General features: G+C 41.9%; 1 protein-coding gene across 3 annotated transcripts in view; it reads right to left on the reverse strand.

Annotated features, from left to right (window-relative positions):
* LOC117901725 (stathmin) overlaps positions 1-18,942 on the reverse strand; it is a 75,388-nt gene that overhangs the window by 43,086 nt on the left and 13,360 nt on the right. The window contains exon 1 of one of the 3 annotated variants that reach the window (XM_034812607.1): positions 997-1,285. The exons of 1 other annotated variant lie outside the window; for it this stretch is intronic. In XM_034812607.1, the coding sequence (XP_034668498.1) occupies positions 997-1,075 (79 nt within the window). In that variant the 5' untranslated portion in view covers positions 1,076-1,285. Of the gene's footprint in view, positions 1-996; positions 1,286-18,942 lie in introns of those variants that run through there. One more of the 3 variants, XM_034812605.1, reaches the window with a different exon arrangement.

Genomic DNA, 18,942 nt, shown 5'->3' on the forward strand with positions numbered 1-18,942 from the left:
TTTTATTTCGTGTACTTTTTTTGGCCTTTTATTTCGACCTCTAAAGTTTCTTTAAACTTGTCACCCAAGTCACTTCCTTCTGAAAATCCTTAGAGTCTTACCTCTTTGCTCTCGGTGTTTATATTTTTCTAGCAATCAAAAACTTTTGCTGAACCTAATTGGCTTTATAAAACTCTACCCAAAAAACGGACTCTGAAGTGGTTCAAAAAGTAAATAGAAAATGAACAACATTCCTTATGGAATAAATGTTAGAAACAAGTAAATGTGTTCTACAATAAATAGAGAGGAACAACCACACATACATATGTACATATAAAGGAGAGAGACACACACACACCAAAAAAAACCCTAGAGAAAATACAGAGAAGACAACTTAACTTTTGTACAAGGACATGGCCAAAACAACTTTGGCATACGAAAGCAGTCAAAAAAAAGAGTCAACAGCTATCGTTAAGGGGCGGCTATGAGTGTTTTGGGGCAGATGTGTAATGCCTGAAGCAGAAAAATTACCCTGAACTTTCCCACAACAAACAAACAACAACATATTGTTTAACCTTCAATGGGAAAAATAAGAGAGCCTCTGGTTATGCGAGAACTATTACAAAAATATGTCCCAGAAAAGTGTGGAAATTGTGGATTTTAAAGGGCAATTTAGAGAGCGATATAAGGACTTCAAACCATAAAACCACACAACACCATAAAAGCTGTAAAGATTGAACCCTACGTGCAGTAGAAATTCCTTTCGAAAGACTAGCAAGAAACTCTGACTAAGACGTATCCCTGACAGTGTCAAATCTCTTTCAGACTATTCACCTGAACCCCTACTCCACGAGAACATTTCTAAGAAACAAAAAAGCTCCCAAGCAACTTCCTAGAAATCATCAAAAAAGTATGAGGTAATTGCTTCAAATCAAACTGTTACCGAGGTTTTACAGGTATTCCCCTCAATATAGAGGGGGTACCCTTCTTATAGAGTGTGCGTGTATTTCGTCTTACCCGCTGGCAGAATGCCCGGTGCCCGGCAGGTGTGGCAGAAGCACTGCATCACCGAATCGCGTACTAATCCAATCAGCATGTTGAATTTTATATTTGTTTACTGGCTTGAAAGATTGGCTGGGATATGTCTGGATTATATTTGGGTTTCCTTCGAGTTTCCTTGGAGTTTGTTCCTTTTCTTGTTGCACAAAACTTTTACTATTATTTGTTTTTATTTTTTGTCAATTTTCAGAGGCAACCACTTGCTGCTTTTCTTAAGCTTTTGATTTATTCTGGATTAAGTTTTAGATTCAATCTTAGGGGGAATTTTATTTTAATTGCAGCCTTAAACTATGCTACTGATTTTGATTTCAATTTGATTTCCGCAGCATTAAATTATTGAAATGATTTTTTACGATTATTTTGCTGCTGCTACTGGCTGTTCCTACGGGACTACATGCGTGTGGGGGACGCCTTTGGAATATGTCGTTCTCTCAGATTCGGGGAAACCCTTCCAAAAACATGCAACGGAACGACGAGACTGTAACGAGCACTACGAGCGACAGAGACAAACTGAATTATGCCGATGTTAATTTTTCAACAGCAGGCGAACGACTGACAGACGACTGCGTCGGACTGCGGGACCGACGACTTAAGGACCGACGCGACGGCCAACGAGCGATGAGAGACGACGGCGCCAACGCACGTCCCACGTTTCATGCCTGACGCCAGCGTCGACGCTGCGTTTTCGGTTCAGCAAGGACAATGCACAGAGCACAAAAGGACAAACCAAATAGTTGGGGGGAGAGAGCAGGCGACCACACCACCCCCCAAAGAGTGCTGCAAAGACAGCGCTAGAGAGAGCGCAGCGACCGGTGGGGAGAGCAGCAGAGAGAACACATTGGGGCGCCGAAAACGCGGTTGAGAGAGCGGCATTATGCTGGAGAGAGTGAGAGAGTGCGTAGCTCTTATTGAGGGTTGGGAATGCTTTTAGTCATAAGAGCGGCTTGAGCTAACGTTAATTTTAGGTTAAAATATATTATACAAAATCACAAAATATTCTCAGTATTCTTTAAAAATTAAACCAATTTTGTGCTATATTAAAAAGAATTCTTTTTCAAATAATATTTCAATCTGTTTTTAAAGAAACATTACGAGTATTAGCTCTCGAACTTTCGAAATTACAGCTATTCGAAGCCTGCGCAGAGCTCAGGCCCATTGGCATTGCGAGAGCGGGATTCCAAAGAGGTTTTCATATAGAGAGCGCCACTGAAAGCCGGGGGCAAGTGCATTTGAAAAAGCCGGCTAATTTCATAATATTAAACAAAAGGTTGCATTCGAGGAGAGTACAAAATAAAAAATATATACGTACAATTCCACAAAACTTTAAATTTTTAAATATTCATATTGGCAGGATTAAAGCAGAAAAACATAGCAGGAAAATCTAGGATTTTTGCAAATAGTTTTAATTATTGCAACTAAAATATTTATGGAAAGAAAACATGTTTTATAGAACTAAAGCTAAATTGGAACTAGGACATTTTAGAGACTGACTTTAATAGCATTAAAGTATTCATAAACAAATAGAAATTTCCGCAACATTTTTTCAAACATTTTTAAACGATTTCGAACCACAAAAACTGAGGGCTGGCAATGCCTTATTTTCGAGAGAACCAAAACGCGAGAAAGAGAGCAATAGCAACAGTAATAATTGGCTCATAGCTAGAGAGAGCGAGAAACCATTCGAAAAAAGCGCTTTCGAATATCGAAGATAATATTAACTGCAATTAAATTAGACTCGCTACAAAAAGTCGGCAAATGCGAGAGAGAATAAAGTTGGGAGAAAGATGGCAGATGGTAGGGAGGGAGCGAGCGAGCAGGGCTCCAAAAAGCGTGAGCGACATTGAAGAGGCAGGGAAAGCGATGGGGAAGTGACAGCACAGAGCAACTGTCAAAGAACAATAAATAAAACGGCGATGACTCAAAAAAGCAGCCAAAAGCCGAAAAACAGAGAGAGCATGCGGAATGGTTCCTACATATATTTTTTTTTGTCCGGAGTGTGAAGCTGGCGACGCGTCGGGGCTCCACTTGGCTTCAGGCTCGCTCGAGCAGTGGGAGAAGGGGAGCGACAGAAGGGCGGACAGGACAAGGATATAGAGCGGACATTTAAATAGCAGAACGGCGCCAGCAAAACTAACCGCACACATGGAGGGCCGTCGATGAATCACAATTGGGCAGCAGTTGGGCGGAGGGGAATTAGAGAGAGGGGGAAGAATTGAGAGAGACAAGGAAGAATGGAGAGAGGAGAATTTTGGTAAATGAGACCTATCGTATAGGCCTGGGGGCGATGGGTTCTTGCTGCCTTCTATAGTATTACTACTACACTCGAAAAAATAAAAGATAATTAATGGACAAATTGCCCAGAAAACTTATTTGATATCGGGAACTATGAGAGCGCGAGCAACCAGATATGGTCTGAGCACTTATGAAATATTCATTTATTTCAAATGAGTTGTAATATATTTTTAATATATTTATTATCTATATGATATTCGCTAAAGGTATAAATATAACTACAATTCACATATTTACAACCATTCAACCAAATCGGAGGTATGCATTTGTTCAGCTTCCAATAGGAAAGTTGTAAATCTTCTTCAGAATATCGATCATAGTCGTTTCCTTGTTTTATTTTCCAGTGTACACTCGTCGCTTACATAGATAAGTTCCATACTCTTTTTGCACACTCCCTCCTCCTAAACAGTGCACATCCCCTGCAGCCATGGACATGACCATATTCCCTGTCGAAGCATGTCCAAGCTGATGTCTGCTGGCGCTTCTGTTTCTGAAGAGAAGGAAGCGAAGGAGGACGAGGAGGACTTTGGAATACTGCTTCGAGAGGGGTACAGGGGGGGAGGTACGTTGCCTATCATGACGGCAGCTTGTCGAAGGCATCGAAGCACAATTGTTCAACAATATTAGTTGTTGATTGTTGGAGCATGGGGCTTCCGATGTGGGCTGGGGGGAGTTGGGTGCGAGAACGGTTTTGCATTTGAATTGGTTTGCTGTGGAATCATTTGCCGGCAAACAAGGACGTGAGTACCACACACCCACCATCCGGTGTGTCATGCCATAAATGGTTGACTTTTCCACAGAAGTGAATGAAAGGAGAGGGTGGAGGTACCCCACATGGAAGGAGTAGTATTCCGTATGTGTATACCTATAACGATGTCAAAAGTGTGAACCATTTGTGTGTTAAACGGCCATCAGCTTAGCACACAATTGTGTGTTAAGTGGACACAAAAGTATTTTAATAATATTATGTGTTCACGAAGGAGCTAAAAGTCTGTCCCACCGGTACGTAGAGAGAAATGTAGAAATAAATGGCTGAGATTTTTGCTTACTTACTTGGGTGCGAATCAAAGATTAAACTTCAGGTAGAATTATGGTGTTGAGGATTAAGATTTCTATTGTAGATGGAACTTACCTGAAAAAGAGAAAAGAGATCTGATTAGAAATATTAAATAAAATAGTGTATACATTCTATGTGTAAGCCTTAAAATGCATAGAACTTTACAAATATTTGTAAACGTTATTGGCAAACTTCAAGTCATTTACTTCCCTGGTTTTCACCCCAGAAACACCCCATAAATACCTATAAACTGGAATCCATCACTCTAGCAATTCTTTTACACTCTATCGCTATCCATGAAGTTGTCTACGCTTTCTTTATTTTAGCTATCGCATTTCCCCTAAATCCTCCTCTTAAGAGGACAGAAGAGTATTCGATTCAAGTGCCTTGAATGTTGAATGGCGGAAAACGACACTTCATCGAAGTACATCTCTTGACGCTTCTATGGCTCTAAGCTAACACCGCCTCACCTCACCTCTTTTCACACTCTCTGCCTAACTGCTTTGCCAATCGATTGGCTGAATTAATTACAGACTTACGGATAGTAGAAGGCGACAGTAAAAAGACTTAATTGAAATGTATTTTCCGCACTTGCAATTTGCATTTCTCCAACACACTTTCTTCGTCGTTCAATGAAGCCTCCAAACATCCACTTTAAGCCCTGGCAAATGTAGCTGCAGGAGGAGACAAGCCGCAAAATCATTCACAGATTCCACAGACGGACCACCTCCCACCGATTAGGGCCACCCCACAAATTCATGGTTATTATCCGATCCCCACCATGTCAATCCGTTATATGATAATTGCTATGTACATACATCACTAAAGACCCTCACAAGAGGGAGGACGCGGAGGCTCTTGCCCCCACTTCCCCACTCGACGGTAGAATTAACTGCTTAAGTGAAGGGAAATCATAACATTTTCTTTGGCTACGAGCGGCAGCAAAGGCACGCAACTGTTTGCTGCTGTTTGTTGGTTTTTGCTTAGAACATGCCCCTCACACTCCCTGCCACTCCCTGCCACACTCTCTGCCACACTCTTTGTGCCCCCTCCTCTGTCTTGCGTTTTGATTGGCACCACGTGCCGTCGCCTGCTTCAAGCCACACACACGATTTATGCACACATTTTCGCATGTTGGAAAACTTTAGATATGCGTGGAAATCGACAGAGAGAGAGAGAGAGAGAGTTGCCCCAGCATATGCCCAGTTTGAGCTTAAAGTTCCACTCTAGTTTCTCGATCCACCCTCGCCTGTTTTCGTATATTTTTATATAGTTTTTTGTCTGCCATTGCCGTCTGATTTCGTCATCGCCTTGCATGACTCACAGGCGCTGGTGCACACCCACCACGGTCCTACTCTGTGCCTCCCCCTTCAAGCCCACTCGCTTTCTCGCTCTCTCCCTCTCTCTCTTTTGGGCCAAAAAGGAGCAACTAAAATGCTGGCAATAACAACTGTCGTCGCCGTCTCGACGTCGTCGTCGTCGTTGCTTGTCGCTTTGCAAAATAATACGAGGTACTTGGTGCTCGTACCACAACCCCCGGCAATGGAGAGTGCAACCCCCGTGCTAGCCCCCCACCCTTTCCCTTTCCTTTCCATGCAAAATTAACAGCTGAGCCAAAAGCCGGAGTTCGATTGCATGTTTAGGGCACATTGCAAGTGGCCCAAACAGAGCCAGAAGCAGTAGTGGCAGCAGCAGAACCAACTCATATCCCGTATCCAACTCAATTTCTGGCTGCCTTTTGTGCCATTCTATAGATTGAATTTCAATGTTGTTTTCTCTCTCTTTTTTTATGGTTTGGTGCTTTTCTTCTTGGGGGATATTTTCACCTACTCTGTTTTGTTTGCATTTTTTGCTTGCGTGTGCTTTTGGCTAAGCTCCTGCAAGGGACTCTTCCACTTCCTCTTGATCCTTTTCTATGCAACGCAGAGACTTCTTCGGCAGCCAGGAAGAACTCTTACTCTCCCATGCCGTAACATTCGTACAACTCTCCTCAGGGCAGGACCCGCACTCAGGACTCTGGACTACGGAACTCTGTTCGTTCGTTTGTCGCCTTTTGTTTATTTCAAAATTGAATTTTTCCTACCATTTTATTTCTGTTTGCTCTTTTATTTTTGTTGTTGTCTTTCTCATTTTTTGAGTCTTTTCCTTGCTTTTGCCATTTCATTTTTCGTCGATTTAAAGTTGTCAATTTTGTTTCGCAAAAATACCCATTAATAGAGGCTATTACGGGCAGTTTCTCAGGTCAGTTTTCAGGGTGAGGGTAAAGGGAAAAATTTAAGAATGGGGGTCTAAATTTGGGTGAAAACAATTTGTATTCCCATGAACTATTGAAAAAAGTTCGCAATAAAAAATCCTCTTGGATTAAACTTATCAATTAATGTCAGAATTGTCAGTCAGCTTTAATGTATAAACAATTTTATTGAATAAAAAACAAACTTCTCTAATCAATTCTGCAAAAATATTTAAAGCATTTAGTCTTTTACCTCTACCTTGTAGAACTTTCAACTATTTAAACTACGTAAATCAGTCGTGTATACACTGTGTTTATAGGGTATTAAAAACTTCTGTTTTGTACAAGTTTTTCTTAGTTTTATTTCCTTTTTGTCGCATGCCACTTAATGGATTCTGGCACCAGCGGCGGGGCAATGTCGTCTAGCTTAAAATGTTTGATGTTTCTCTGTTTTTTCTTTCATTTTTTTTCCGGTTTTCTGATGGCGAAAGATTTCAAGCTTCCTTCTGTTTTTATACCCGGTGCTCGAAGAGTAAATAGGGTATATTGTACTAGGGTTAATTGTGGATATATGTAACTCACAGAAGGAAACGTTTCCGACCCGATAAAATGTATATATTCTTGATGAGCATTAATAGTCGAGTCGATATAGTAATTTCTGTCTGTCCCTCCGTCTGTCCGTCCGTCTTGATGAGCGCCTAGATATCAGACTCAATAAAATCTAGAGCTGTGTGTTTCAAAATTTCACCCAGCCCCCGTTCGTCACCACAAAGGCGAAAATCTTCTGTATCCACATGGTATCTCGTGACCATGTCTATGAGACCACTGGGTGGGGATTATATTGGATCATTGTTATAGCCAGAATGAAGATAAATTAATGCAGAAGTACGGGGTATAAATGTTGTGAGGCGTAGGAAGCGTCTCACAAACGTTCCTACTCGTTTTTTTGCCTGGGAAAGATTTTAAGCTGTGAAAAGTTTGTGGAACAACTTTAGCTGGCTGCTAATTTGGGGGCGAATGGTAGGGAAATACTCAAGGAAGCAGCTTTTGTACGGGTGGGGAGAGAGAGCTTAAAGGATAAGGAACTTAGCAACGTGTCATGGTCGCAATGGTCACACTCACACTCACACACACACAGGTTTCCCTTCCCAACAATCTCCGCCCCCTGCTCGTCTCATAATCAATCCAATCAGTCTGGGTGGGGCAGCCCCTCCAGTGATGCACAAACAATGCAGAAATACTCTTCAAATCGGTAGGAAAGAGGGCCCTTAGGGAGGACCTCAAAATCGAATTTGCAGTACGGCAAACACACACACACCCACACACACACACAGACACATACACACACACAGACGACACAAAGCCAACATTAATAATGTCCTTCGGCTGCGTTACAGGCACGTACCACATGACAGAGAGGGGCCAGGCTCGGGAGTTTTCTGGTAGGGAGCAAGGGTACGAGGAAAGGACACATTATGGCATTTACTTGGAAGCCATCTATATGTAGATTATGATCGGCATTGTCTGCCTTTCGAGTCCTTGCTTTGGAAAACGACTCTGCCTCGACTCTGTAGCGCCTCCGTCTCCGTCTCGTCTCGTCGTTTCGAGCTGGCTGGGAGCTCTCGAGTCAGGCGCCGGGGGTCGTACCATATCAGCGCCATCGTCATCATCATCATTGTCAGCCTGCAGTTTAATGAACCTTTCGGAAACTATTTTTACAATTACTACGAGTATTTTGTCTCTTCTCTTCACGCAACTTCTTTGAATCCTTTGAATATGTTTGAATGCAGAATATTCAGAGCGTATGAATTTTGGAGCGATTTTCCTTAATGGATATTATAAACTACACCTAAAATTTAAATGGTTCTGTGAGCTTGGGCAGAAGTCGTTAAGGAATTCAGCATTATTATTTTTCAAATTCCAGCTTCCTTCTAAATACAATAAACCCTTTCTTACCCTCTAATTACCTGAGTTTCAATCATAGTTATTTGAATACTATGTAGAATCAAATTGTTAAATGCTCAAAACCGCATCATATACAAAACGTAATCCAAAACATCTAAAAACTTGAAACAAAACTTTCCAAAAACTGAACAGAGCAACTTTTACAATTAGTCAGTTTTCAAGAGGGGGCTGGAAAATTAAGAGGCTAAGCTATAAAGCAGGGAAAAGGATCAAGAGAGGAACAAACGAGAGGAAAACGATGAGGGAAATCTGTAGTACATGGAAGAGGATCAAGAGGAGGTACCAGAAAAGTAGGCGGGGAAACGATAGAGGATTGAAGAGAGACATAACTTTAAAAGGACTTACTTTAAAGGAAAAAGCAAAGGAAACAGTCAAAAACGATTGTGGTTGTTGAGAAACGAACCCAAACAGCCAGAATGAGGGCCAGGGACCAGCACCAGAAACAGTTCAAGTAGCCGGAAAGAAAGACGCACATCCAAGGGCACGAGGCAGGATAGAAAGAAAGACCCACAACCAAAAGCTAGGGGCAAGGGGCAGGATAGCAGCTAGCTGGTCTGCAAAGGATTTTCTTATATTGTAGGGGAAATAGACGAGTCAAGTGCAGTGGCAGTGGCAGTGGCAGTGGCACTGGAACCTGGACCTGCCCCGTTTTGTTGTTGTAAGAGAAAACCCAATTGCCGGTTTCAGGATTTTAGGACTGCATGCGGCCACGTCACGTCTGTTTGGCCAGGCTCAGGGATACAAACACACACACAGGACAAGGCAGGATACGAGTAGTACGACGTCATTGCGGTTTAGCGAAGAACAGGACTCGTAACTAAGGACACTCTGTCTCTTTCTCTCTCTCTCTCTGTTTCTCTCTCTCGTGTATGAAAGACAACACCAGCTGCGGTTTTTTGCAACAATAAAAGGATCAAAGGGATAAAATGTCTTGCTGAGGCAACACACAGTGGCTGGTTGCATGCCGCCTAAAGGAACGTGTTTGTGTATGAGTATGAGTTGTATGATTTGGGTAGGGTATTGGCTGGTATTGGCAATAGAGTAATTCAATATTGGGTGTGGCAACGGCCAAGCAGCAGCAGCACGATGCCATGCGATTCGATTCTTTTATGTCTGCATTTGAGGCACACTCTAGACCTATTGATTTTTCTTCAGAAAAACTTTAGACAGCTGCCCACACGCCCTACCACTCTGCTAAGTTCTCATACTTCGCCTGAGAGCATATCCTTGCATTTCTCTAAGGATATCAGTTGCTGCCGCTGAAGCGTCGCGTCATTAGGCAACACACTTTAAGCACAACAATGGGCCACCAATCGACGACTTCACACTTCCACAAGGATCCAGGGGCAGCTCCGACGTTATTAAAAACGAATCGACAGAGCCTTGATATATTCACGACATCGTTGACAATCCTTTCTTGCTCCTATCCATTCCTCAAAGTCAAAGGGCAGAGGCAGTAGCTGTAGCAGGAAAATCAGCAGCCGCAGCAGGAGAAGCAGGAAAATGAACAGAAAGGGAATGTATGGCCAAAGGAAAAACCACTTGAGGAGTTCCGACGAGGATATTCCAATGGAATGGTGAAGAATATCATGAAATGATGAACTCTAGTCAATAAAGCGGCACAGCACCAGTGATGGCCACATTTGTCACTGAATGGGAACATAAATCACTGTTTTATTCATGAAGTGATATTTTGATATTTTATAAGGAATGAAGTAGGCCAAGAGTTGTAATGTCAGGTCGTGCATAGGCTGGAAACATTACAAACGAGAAGGGACGTGTGAGACGCTTCTTTCGCGTCACAACTTTGATACCCGGCACTCAGTACTACATCTGCTCCACTGCGCGAAGCAGAGTGTGAATGAGAGAATGTGCAAAAAACAAATATAAGCTGCGGGACGGGGTGGGTTCAGCCACTGGAAATTAATTTCTTCATTGTGGCTATAATAATGATCCAATCGGATTTGGTGATCTGATAGATATGGTGATTTCCTAAGGAATGGCGTTTTTAGTTTTCTTTTATCTTCAAAATTTTAGGTTTGGGAGGTTTTCGCCCTTTTGCGGGGACGGAAGAGGAGGGCCTAATTTTTGAAATACAATGGTTTCAGTGTGAGCATACAGCAGTCTGGAGCCAAAATTTGGTGGCTCTGAGAACTAGCTGACAAACAAGATGGACGGACAGACAGACATGGCTCAATCGACTCGGCTATTGATGCTGATCAAGAATATATATACTTTATGGGGTCGGAGACGTTTCCTTCTGTGCGTTACATACATTCACTTTGTGCACAAATACAATATACCCTATTTACTCTTCGAGTACCGGGTATAAAAAAAAATAATAAATTGGGAATAAACGCAGGCACGGGTGTCAGTGCTTTGTGTAGTCGGTGTAGAGGTCTTTCAGCTCAGTCTCTGTGATGAAATTCTGAAATTCTGAGGAATGGAGAAGATGCACTCATGCAGGAGCTGCGTTTTCCCTCTCTCAACGGATTACGTTAAGATCCATGGAGTGGCACCCACTCCCTTACTAGATTCGACATTTGTTCTCTGTACACTAACAATAATATTCAAAGTGAATGTGTAAGTTTCAATGATCTTAAAATATCCTTTTAAACATATTTTATTCAACACTTATTGATGACACTTATTTTTCTCAATTCGTAACGCTTCTTTCTCATCTATCCTTATTTTCTTACATACACTCCCAATCAGACGAATAGACTAACGTGTTTTCAAAAAGAAAAAGGTTTCTAAAAATCCAGCAACGAATAATCAAGATTCTTTTCCTTATTTAAAAAGTAAAGAATTCGACTTCTAAGTGAAAAGGTTTTTTTATACCCGGTACTCGAAGAGTAAATAGGGTATATTGTATTTGTGCGGATAACGGTTGTATGTAACGCACAGAAGGAAACGTTTCCGACCCCATAAAGTATATATATTCTTGATCAGCATCAATAGACGAGTCGATAGAGCCATGTCTGTCTGTCCGTCTGTCCGTCCGTCCGTCCTGATGAGCGCCTAGTACTCAGAGACCATAAAAGCTAGAGCCCCCAAATTTTGCATCCAGACTTCTGTATTCTCACACTGTTACAAGTGTATTTCAAAAATGAATTCCGTAGGTAATGACCATATCTATCAGATCACCAAATTGGGATCCGATTGGATCATTATAATAGTCACAATGAAGAAATTAATTTGCAGTGGCCAAACCCACCCCGTCCCGCAGCTTATATTTGTTTTTGCAATTTCTCTCATTCAGAATCTGCTTCGCGCTGTTTATGGCCTCTGCCCCTTACACGTCTCTGCTTCTATAGGGGAGGGTGGCGAGCTAAGGGAGCGTGTTGGCGTGAGCAGTGTTGTTAATGTAGATGACAGATGAAGAAAAAATGTAAAATTTGACAAATAACCGCTAAAGTGCAGATGTAGTACTGAGTGCCGGGTATAAAAGTTGTGACGCGTAAGAAGCGTCTCACACGTCCCTTCTCGTTTGGTATTTTTCTTTGGCTTTTTCTTCCTCCGCTCCTCTCCTCTCCTTCCTGCTTGTTTGCCACACCACAGAAATGTGAAACGCTTCAATTTTTCTTCTCCATTTAGACACGTTCCCTTCAATCATACCCCACAACAGTCCTCACTCCTGGCATAATTCCAATCGATTTGGATGAGATAACCCTCAAAGAGCTACCGATCCTTCAGGTTACTTCAATTTTTTTTTTTTTTTTGCCGAAGTTTCAAGTTGTTTGCTTAGTTTTTGGGGTCAAGCGTAAACGAGTTTTTGCTTATTTTGAATGTGGGTCACAGCGGGGCAGCGGCTGCGGCTCTCATGGTGCCAAGGATTTTTCAATTTATGCTGGCTTTTGGCCAAAGGAAAAGGATTCCAGAAATTGGCTGCCGACCACGACACGTGGCCCTAAATCAGCGGGAAATTTATCAATTTGAATTTTGACAATTGGGTTACCAAGAAGAAGAGAAATGCTAAGCCAGTGGCTACGAGGATATGTTATCCTGTAATTGTCTGGCTGATTTCTCAAATATATATTTCTATATAGCGCGATATATCCTCTCAATCTTAACGCTTTTTCTTATTCAATTTTCCTCTCGTATACATTGCGATTATCTGCACCCGAAATTGCTCTTCCCTTTTTAAATCAATTTATTTTCTTTCTTAATATTTTCTAATAAATTATGCCCCCTTGGACAAATCTATGAAATAAAGGCAAAAAAGAAGCTGATTTCCTTTGGCCCCTCATTTCTGTCAATTCATCAAATATGTTTTTGGTCCTTTCCGTCAAGTCATGCTGCATCTTTGAGTTATCCTTTCGTTTGCGCTGTAACTTCCAGTAAATCTTACTTCTAGCCCATGTTATCTGCCATTTATCCTGCCTTCCGCCCCAAAAGCATCTTCTGTTTGCCCATTCTTTTCCTTTTTTAATATCCTTAAAACGTTTTATGACTGCCAGAGCCAAAGCCACACGCATCACTTGGAAATTCAAACGTTTTCTTGTGTCTTTGTGGTCTTATGGCTTTTTTTAATGCGCATAAAGGGAGGGAAGCCTCAGTCTCATTTTCTTCATTTCCCCTTTGAATGGTTTGTGGGCGGCGAGGGAGTCGGTGCAAGGGTCAAAGGTTGATTGTTGCGAGAGTGTTAACCCTTTGATTGCTTTCCCCTTAAGCGTTGACGATGCCCCCGCAAGTGTACCGCAAGTTTTTGTGGCCCACTTTGAAGCGCAACAATTTTGCTGAGCGCAGGACGCACACACTCACACACACATTCCGAGAATCAAATTTTGCACTGCGTCAAATATTTTTTATGTCAGGTCGGGACGCAGCAGCAATGAGCCACCGTGCCCCAAATGCCCCACCTGTTCACTTCCCCACACTGCTTCACTTTGTCTGCCATTTTCCACGTTAGATTTTTAGTGCCTATTTTCCCGTAGTCGGAAAACCCGTAATAGCGGCAGTGGGAGCCCTCGGCGGCAGCGGAGGCGTAGAGGAGGCTGTGGAAATTGTTTAAAGTCATTCCGCATATGTGTAAAAGGTAGCGAAAAAAAAACAAAAAGGTACAAAAAAATAAGAGATAACAGAATAAGGCGACCCAAAGTTACTCTGGGTTTCAGTGAAGGTTTTGACATGAATGAAATCTTAGTCCTAGCGCTCTTATATTTCCTTTATTTTATTGGTTTTTTTTTCACGGCTAAAAAGGCTTTTTTATATTTTTTAGTTATCTGAAAAAGAAACTTCGCGGTCTTAAACAATTTATTTTCCTCATTTCGGTTGTGAAAATATCCCAAAGGCAACACCCTTAAAGATAATATCATATAATAAACCCATATCTTAACCTCCTTGACAATGGGATTTTTACCCTATGTTAGTGAATTTTTCCTGCCTGTTGCATGCATTACCACAAATACAACATACACTGAGTACCCTGTAAAACACAACAATTTTAACGCGTACAACACTTGGCTTTCTCTCGCCCTCCCTTATCTGTATCTCTCACTCTCTCTCCTTCTCTGTCAAACCCGACTCCTGCTCTTTCTCTGTTGTGGATGCTGTTGGAAAAACGCGCGTTTATGTCACTTGGGAAATTTACGTGCTACCCATCAACGTCAGCAGCATTTTTAAAGTGCAGGGCGTTCTGTGGGTCCCGCGCAGTGTTCGTGGATGATGCGTGTGGCTTTTATTGCAGCGAATGGTTGCAGCCAACTTTTTTATTTTTATTAAGAACTAGTGCAAAGAGCTTACAAGGGGCATGACCCACACACACACTGAAACTCGAATGTTCGTGTATGTGAAAGAATTAAACTTTAAAAGCTGCAAGAGTCTAGCGACCATTTGGTGAAATGGCAGGGGGATTTGGTGGAACGGGAGAATTACTTATAAAAGAAATTGTTTTCTTTTAAATTATAGCACTTAACCACTTTTAAGTGACTTTACTTAAACTTATGTACATACATATATTAAATGAATAAATATTCTGCTCTAAACATTTTTGAAACCAATTTCAACACTCAACACGCGCATTTCCTTTTCATGTTATACTATTTGCATTTACAACACTGTTCATCGCTGTGCAACACTGAACAAACCCAGAATCTCAGTCGTAAAAAACTTCTCTTCTGTTTGAAACTTTCCTTAAGTGAAAAACACACACAGAAACTCCGCACTTTTAAAATTTTTGAAGCCACTTTAGGGGCAGGGAGAGACCCTGAGACAAAATTAAATTTTCTACTTTTCCACCTTTTCATTAAATTAGCCGTCTGCTTAGGAATGCTGCCAGAGCAGCATAAAATGAGATTGGTCGGCACCATAAAAACAAAAGACACACCAGACCCAGACCCCCGGACCAGAGCCACACTTCTCTGTGTGGCTCTTTGGGTTCGACTCTCTTCAATTGACCCGCAAAGGTGGAATGGGAACTCACAGCTCTCCCCTTTGCCAGCACCCAAAAGTTCCCTTCACCTCGTACGCATCATGCAACAAATTTGCTGAAATAAGAAGCTTTAGACAATTAATTGAATTTATTGCGTATTTTGCGTGTTTTCGGGGTAGTAGCAGGCAGGCGGGCGGGCGCCTGGTACGGGCGTGGCTTTGGTTTGGCACCAACAGGAAGCCTCACAAGAGCTAAAACACATACTATATGCGGGACGACGACGGACCAGATCACACACCTGTAACTGTAAATAAAGAAAAGCAGACACTGAAGCACGGAAAAGCCAAAGCTGAGGGAAGCAGGAAAAGCTATGAGTAGAGTGGGGAGAGGGGAGACAGACGCATAGACGTGTCTAGACACGCAAAGACACGCGGGCAGGGAAGCTGAGGAGGAGCTCGCACTCTTTGGGGGAAACTACTTTTTAAAGCAACCTGAATTATGGCAACTAAAGGTAGCATGCCACACCTTTGCGTGGTGTGTGATGCTGCTGTTCTGGCAAGGACTTGACCATCAACCCATGGCATAAAACGGGAGTCAAATACGACTGCCAGGTGTCCTATAAAAAAGGGAAATGTGTGGAGTAGTTTGAGAGAAGATTATTTACATATATTGTGGATTTTTACACTGGTTTTTGTATTATTTGATTATACAAAATATAAAATAAAATATTTTTAAGGAAATTTTCCAATATTTTGTATTTAAAACATATGCTTTATATTGAATAAAAAATAAAGAACATTTCTTCAATCATTCACATAAATTTCCATTTGAAAAAGACCCCCAAAAATGTGCAGGGTATAGAGTTGAAATATTTTAATAATTTATAACAGAATTCGCATTATTTTACAGGGTTTTTACTAGGGGAAGGATGGATGGATGGATGGGATAAACCCCACAAGTACGGGCCACCTGCTCCTTGGGGCACACGTGACGCATTACCGTGCAACGGCCCCTGCCCCCAGCACCACAGGCGTAACGTGCGTGGTGCACACACATCATTATTAATGCATTTGCACACGTAAGCAGCAGGAGAGAGGGAAGAGGAGAAAGTAAAAGGAGACGGAGAAAGCAAGGGGAGAAGCAGCCAGCAGTAGGAAAAGGGAAGAGCAGAGGAAAAGAGGAGATGGAGAAAGCAGCGGCACAAAGGCGAAGGAGTAAGCAAAAAGAGGGGAGTTGGATTTACGTACAAGTGAAGGGCGATTTCAATTTCAACTTCAACCCCAAATGAGAATTGCACAACCCCTCTGCTAAGTATTCCCATAAGCCACTTGTAGCCTTGGCCTTTTGAACTCTTCAAGTGTATGGGAAAACTCTCTGCCCCAAAAGAAAATAGCTCCCAAAAACCAACTTTTGATGTCATTCAGTTTGGGTTTCAATTTTTTTTTTTTTTTTGGTTGATTTTTTTTGGCATTTCCTTAAAGTTCAGTTCCAAAGCTTAAGAGTGTCCCTACAGGTTGCTGCCTTGGACCTCTCTTGATGTGCATTTTGTTTTAATTTAAATAAAGGGTTTACGGAGCGGGTCGTAAAATATCATTTGATAGCCGCTGGAATGAGAACCAAGATTACGACGAATACGAGATGTAGTTTGAGGCAAACATTTCTTTTAAGTTTCCTCCACAGTAGCACCAGCAGCATCCTGTGTGTGTCATCAAGTGTCCTGTGCTGCGTTGTACCCCCCGTCTAGACGGTGTCTGCTGTTCAGGTAATAAAAAAGGACTATAAAGGTGTTTTCCATGGAGTTCGGGTTGGGGCCGAGGTGGATCTCTTTAGTCGTTTGATTTTATACGCATTTTTATGACTGCATTAAGGCCACTGGACGATGTCGGCGACATGTCACATGTCAAAGGACTACAGCAAAGTCGGTTTACAGATAACATTACATGGCTAGGGCGATTCCCTTTCATACAGGGCATCTGAGAGCTCTCTTAGAAACGATTTTGTATACCATGTTGTTGGCTTACCGTCTCCCAATTAAATCTTTTTCCATGCACACTCTCCACTAGCCACACTTAAACATAGTAAACCCATTCAAACACACACCAGACACAAATACCACTCCACAATCCAATCGAATGCATAATTGAATAATTGATTTCGTTTTGGAATTTGCCAACAACACTTTTGAGCGTTAGAAATACATGATTTTGACAGCATAAATCCATTCGCTGTTTCGTGTTTCAATTGTGAAATATTTAAATCGGGCAAAACACACAAGTAAATCGAGAGGGGCAGGGGGTAGCTGAAGCTCCCAAGTGAAGGCACAAAAATCGGAGCCGAACAAATGGCTGCCAGCAATAAAGGCAAAATTGCAAAATACAGCAAAAAAAGAGTAAATTTTACGCTGCATTGGCGACAGAAAACATATGTCGGCGGCGCTGCCCGGGGACCCTGTTGGACTCCCCCCAAAGGGGTCGTTTGCACGCAACCATGGGGCTCAGTTGGCTACTTTTGCTGGAGTGAGGGGTATAGCAGCAGTAGCAGGGGGCTGGAGCTGCAGAGTAGAGAAATAGGGAAGGAGGTGGGTAGGGTGAAGGAGTTGGTTGGTGTGCTGGGGGCATTCCAGTATGAAATATGCCTGTGTTCTGACGCTGCCCGCCTGCCCTCCTGCCTGTGTTTTTAGCTGTGAACAGAACTCTACCCCACTGCTATATACTCTCACAATATTGCACATATCAGTGTTTCACAGTCATGTGTGTATGTCTGTGCACGAGCAGGCAGCCACCATACTGCAGCATGGCAGAGAGATATTGATAAATTGCTGCCTGCCTGCTCCCCTCACACCTCACACCTCACCCTTAAAAAGCCATAGCCACAACGTCATTAGTGGGTTACGTTTTTCCCCACACACACACCGCGAGAGTGAAAGAGACTTTTTCGGACGAAGCATGCAACAAAAATCTATGTTTTAAGGGACCAGGAACAAGCCCAGACCCGAGACCAAGACCCGCAATAGAGAAGGGGAAGACTGAAACTCCCCCGCATTGCAGTGCAGTGCAGACTTTTTCCTTCTTTTATTTTTGCACAAACAAAACATATGCTTCGATGGATGGTTCGTTGGGGTCTGTAGAGAATGTGAAATGTTCCCATTGCATGTGGAAAACTCTGATAATTATGGGTGTCGCATATGCATAAGTAAGCAAAGGGCCAAACCTCACTCCTCCTACTCTCCATTTAAGTGGAAGTTTTGCGGTGGTGCAGTTCCAGTACGTTCCAGTACGTTCCAGTACGTTCCCCCCCCCCCAGGGACATCATTTGTTGTGGTCATATACATATGTACATATGTACATATGTACATACATATATACACATTTACATATCTGTATCTTTCTCTATATATAAAGATACTTGCATTTATTGCCATATTTGTAAATGCATTAGTGTTCTTTCCCCTGTTGGGAATTTATAGAAATTTTCCTTGAACTCTTTTTCTCTTTCTCTTGCAAACATTTAATGATTTTCTGGGAACGATAAAAAATTGAATGGGCGGAGGTACTATAATAATACAAATTACTTTCAAGGAATGGCATTTTACAACTTAATTTTTAAAGATTCCCATTCTATGTTTTAGAATAATTTACTACGAAATTGCAGCATCGAAATAACAATAATACTTCGCCTTCGCCATCAATGAAATGATTCAAGTTCAAATAAAATAACCATAAATAAGACATATTTTTTTCCTTCACACCAAGCAGGCTGACAATACTTGAAATTCATAGTTAACCCCTAGAAAACACGTTTAAGTAACCCATTTAATAAACTTTCTTTCATAGCTTGCATAGAATATTAAAATTCCATAAAGAAAATACCTAAATCACCAACAAATTCAGCATTTAAAATAATGAAACAATTCCCAAATGATTTTCACATTGACTATTCAAACATTGATTCGTTTACAATAAAAATATCCCCTCCATTCAGAGTGCC

Source organism: Drosophila subobscura, chromosome U (genome assembly GCF_008121235.1).
Source record: "Drosophila subobscura isolate 14011-0131.10 chromosome U, UCBerk_Dsub_1.0, whole genome shotgun sequence".
In the NCBI taxonomy this organism is placed as follows: Eukaryota; Metazoa; Arthropoda; class Insecta; order Diptera; family Drosophilidae; genus Drosophila; species Drosophila subobscura.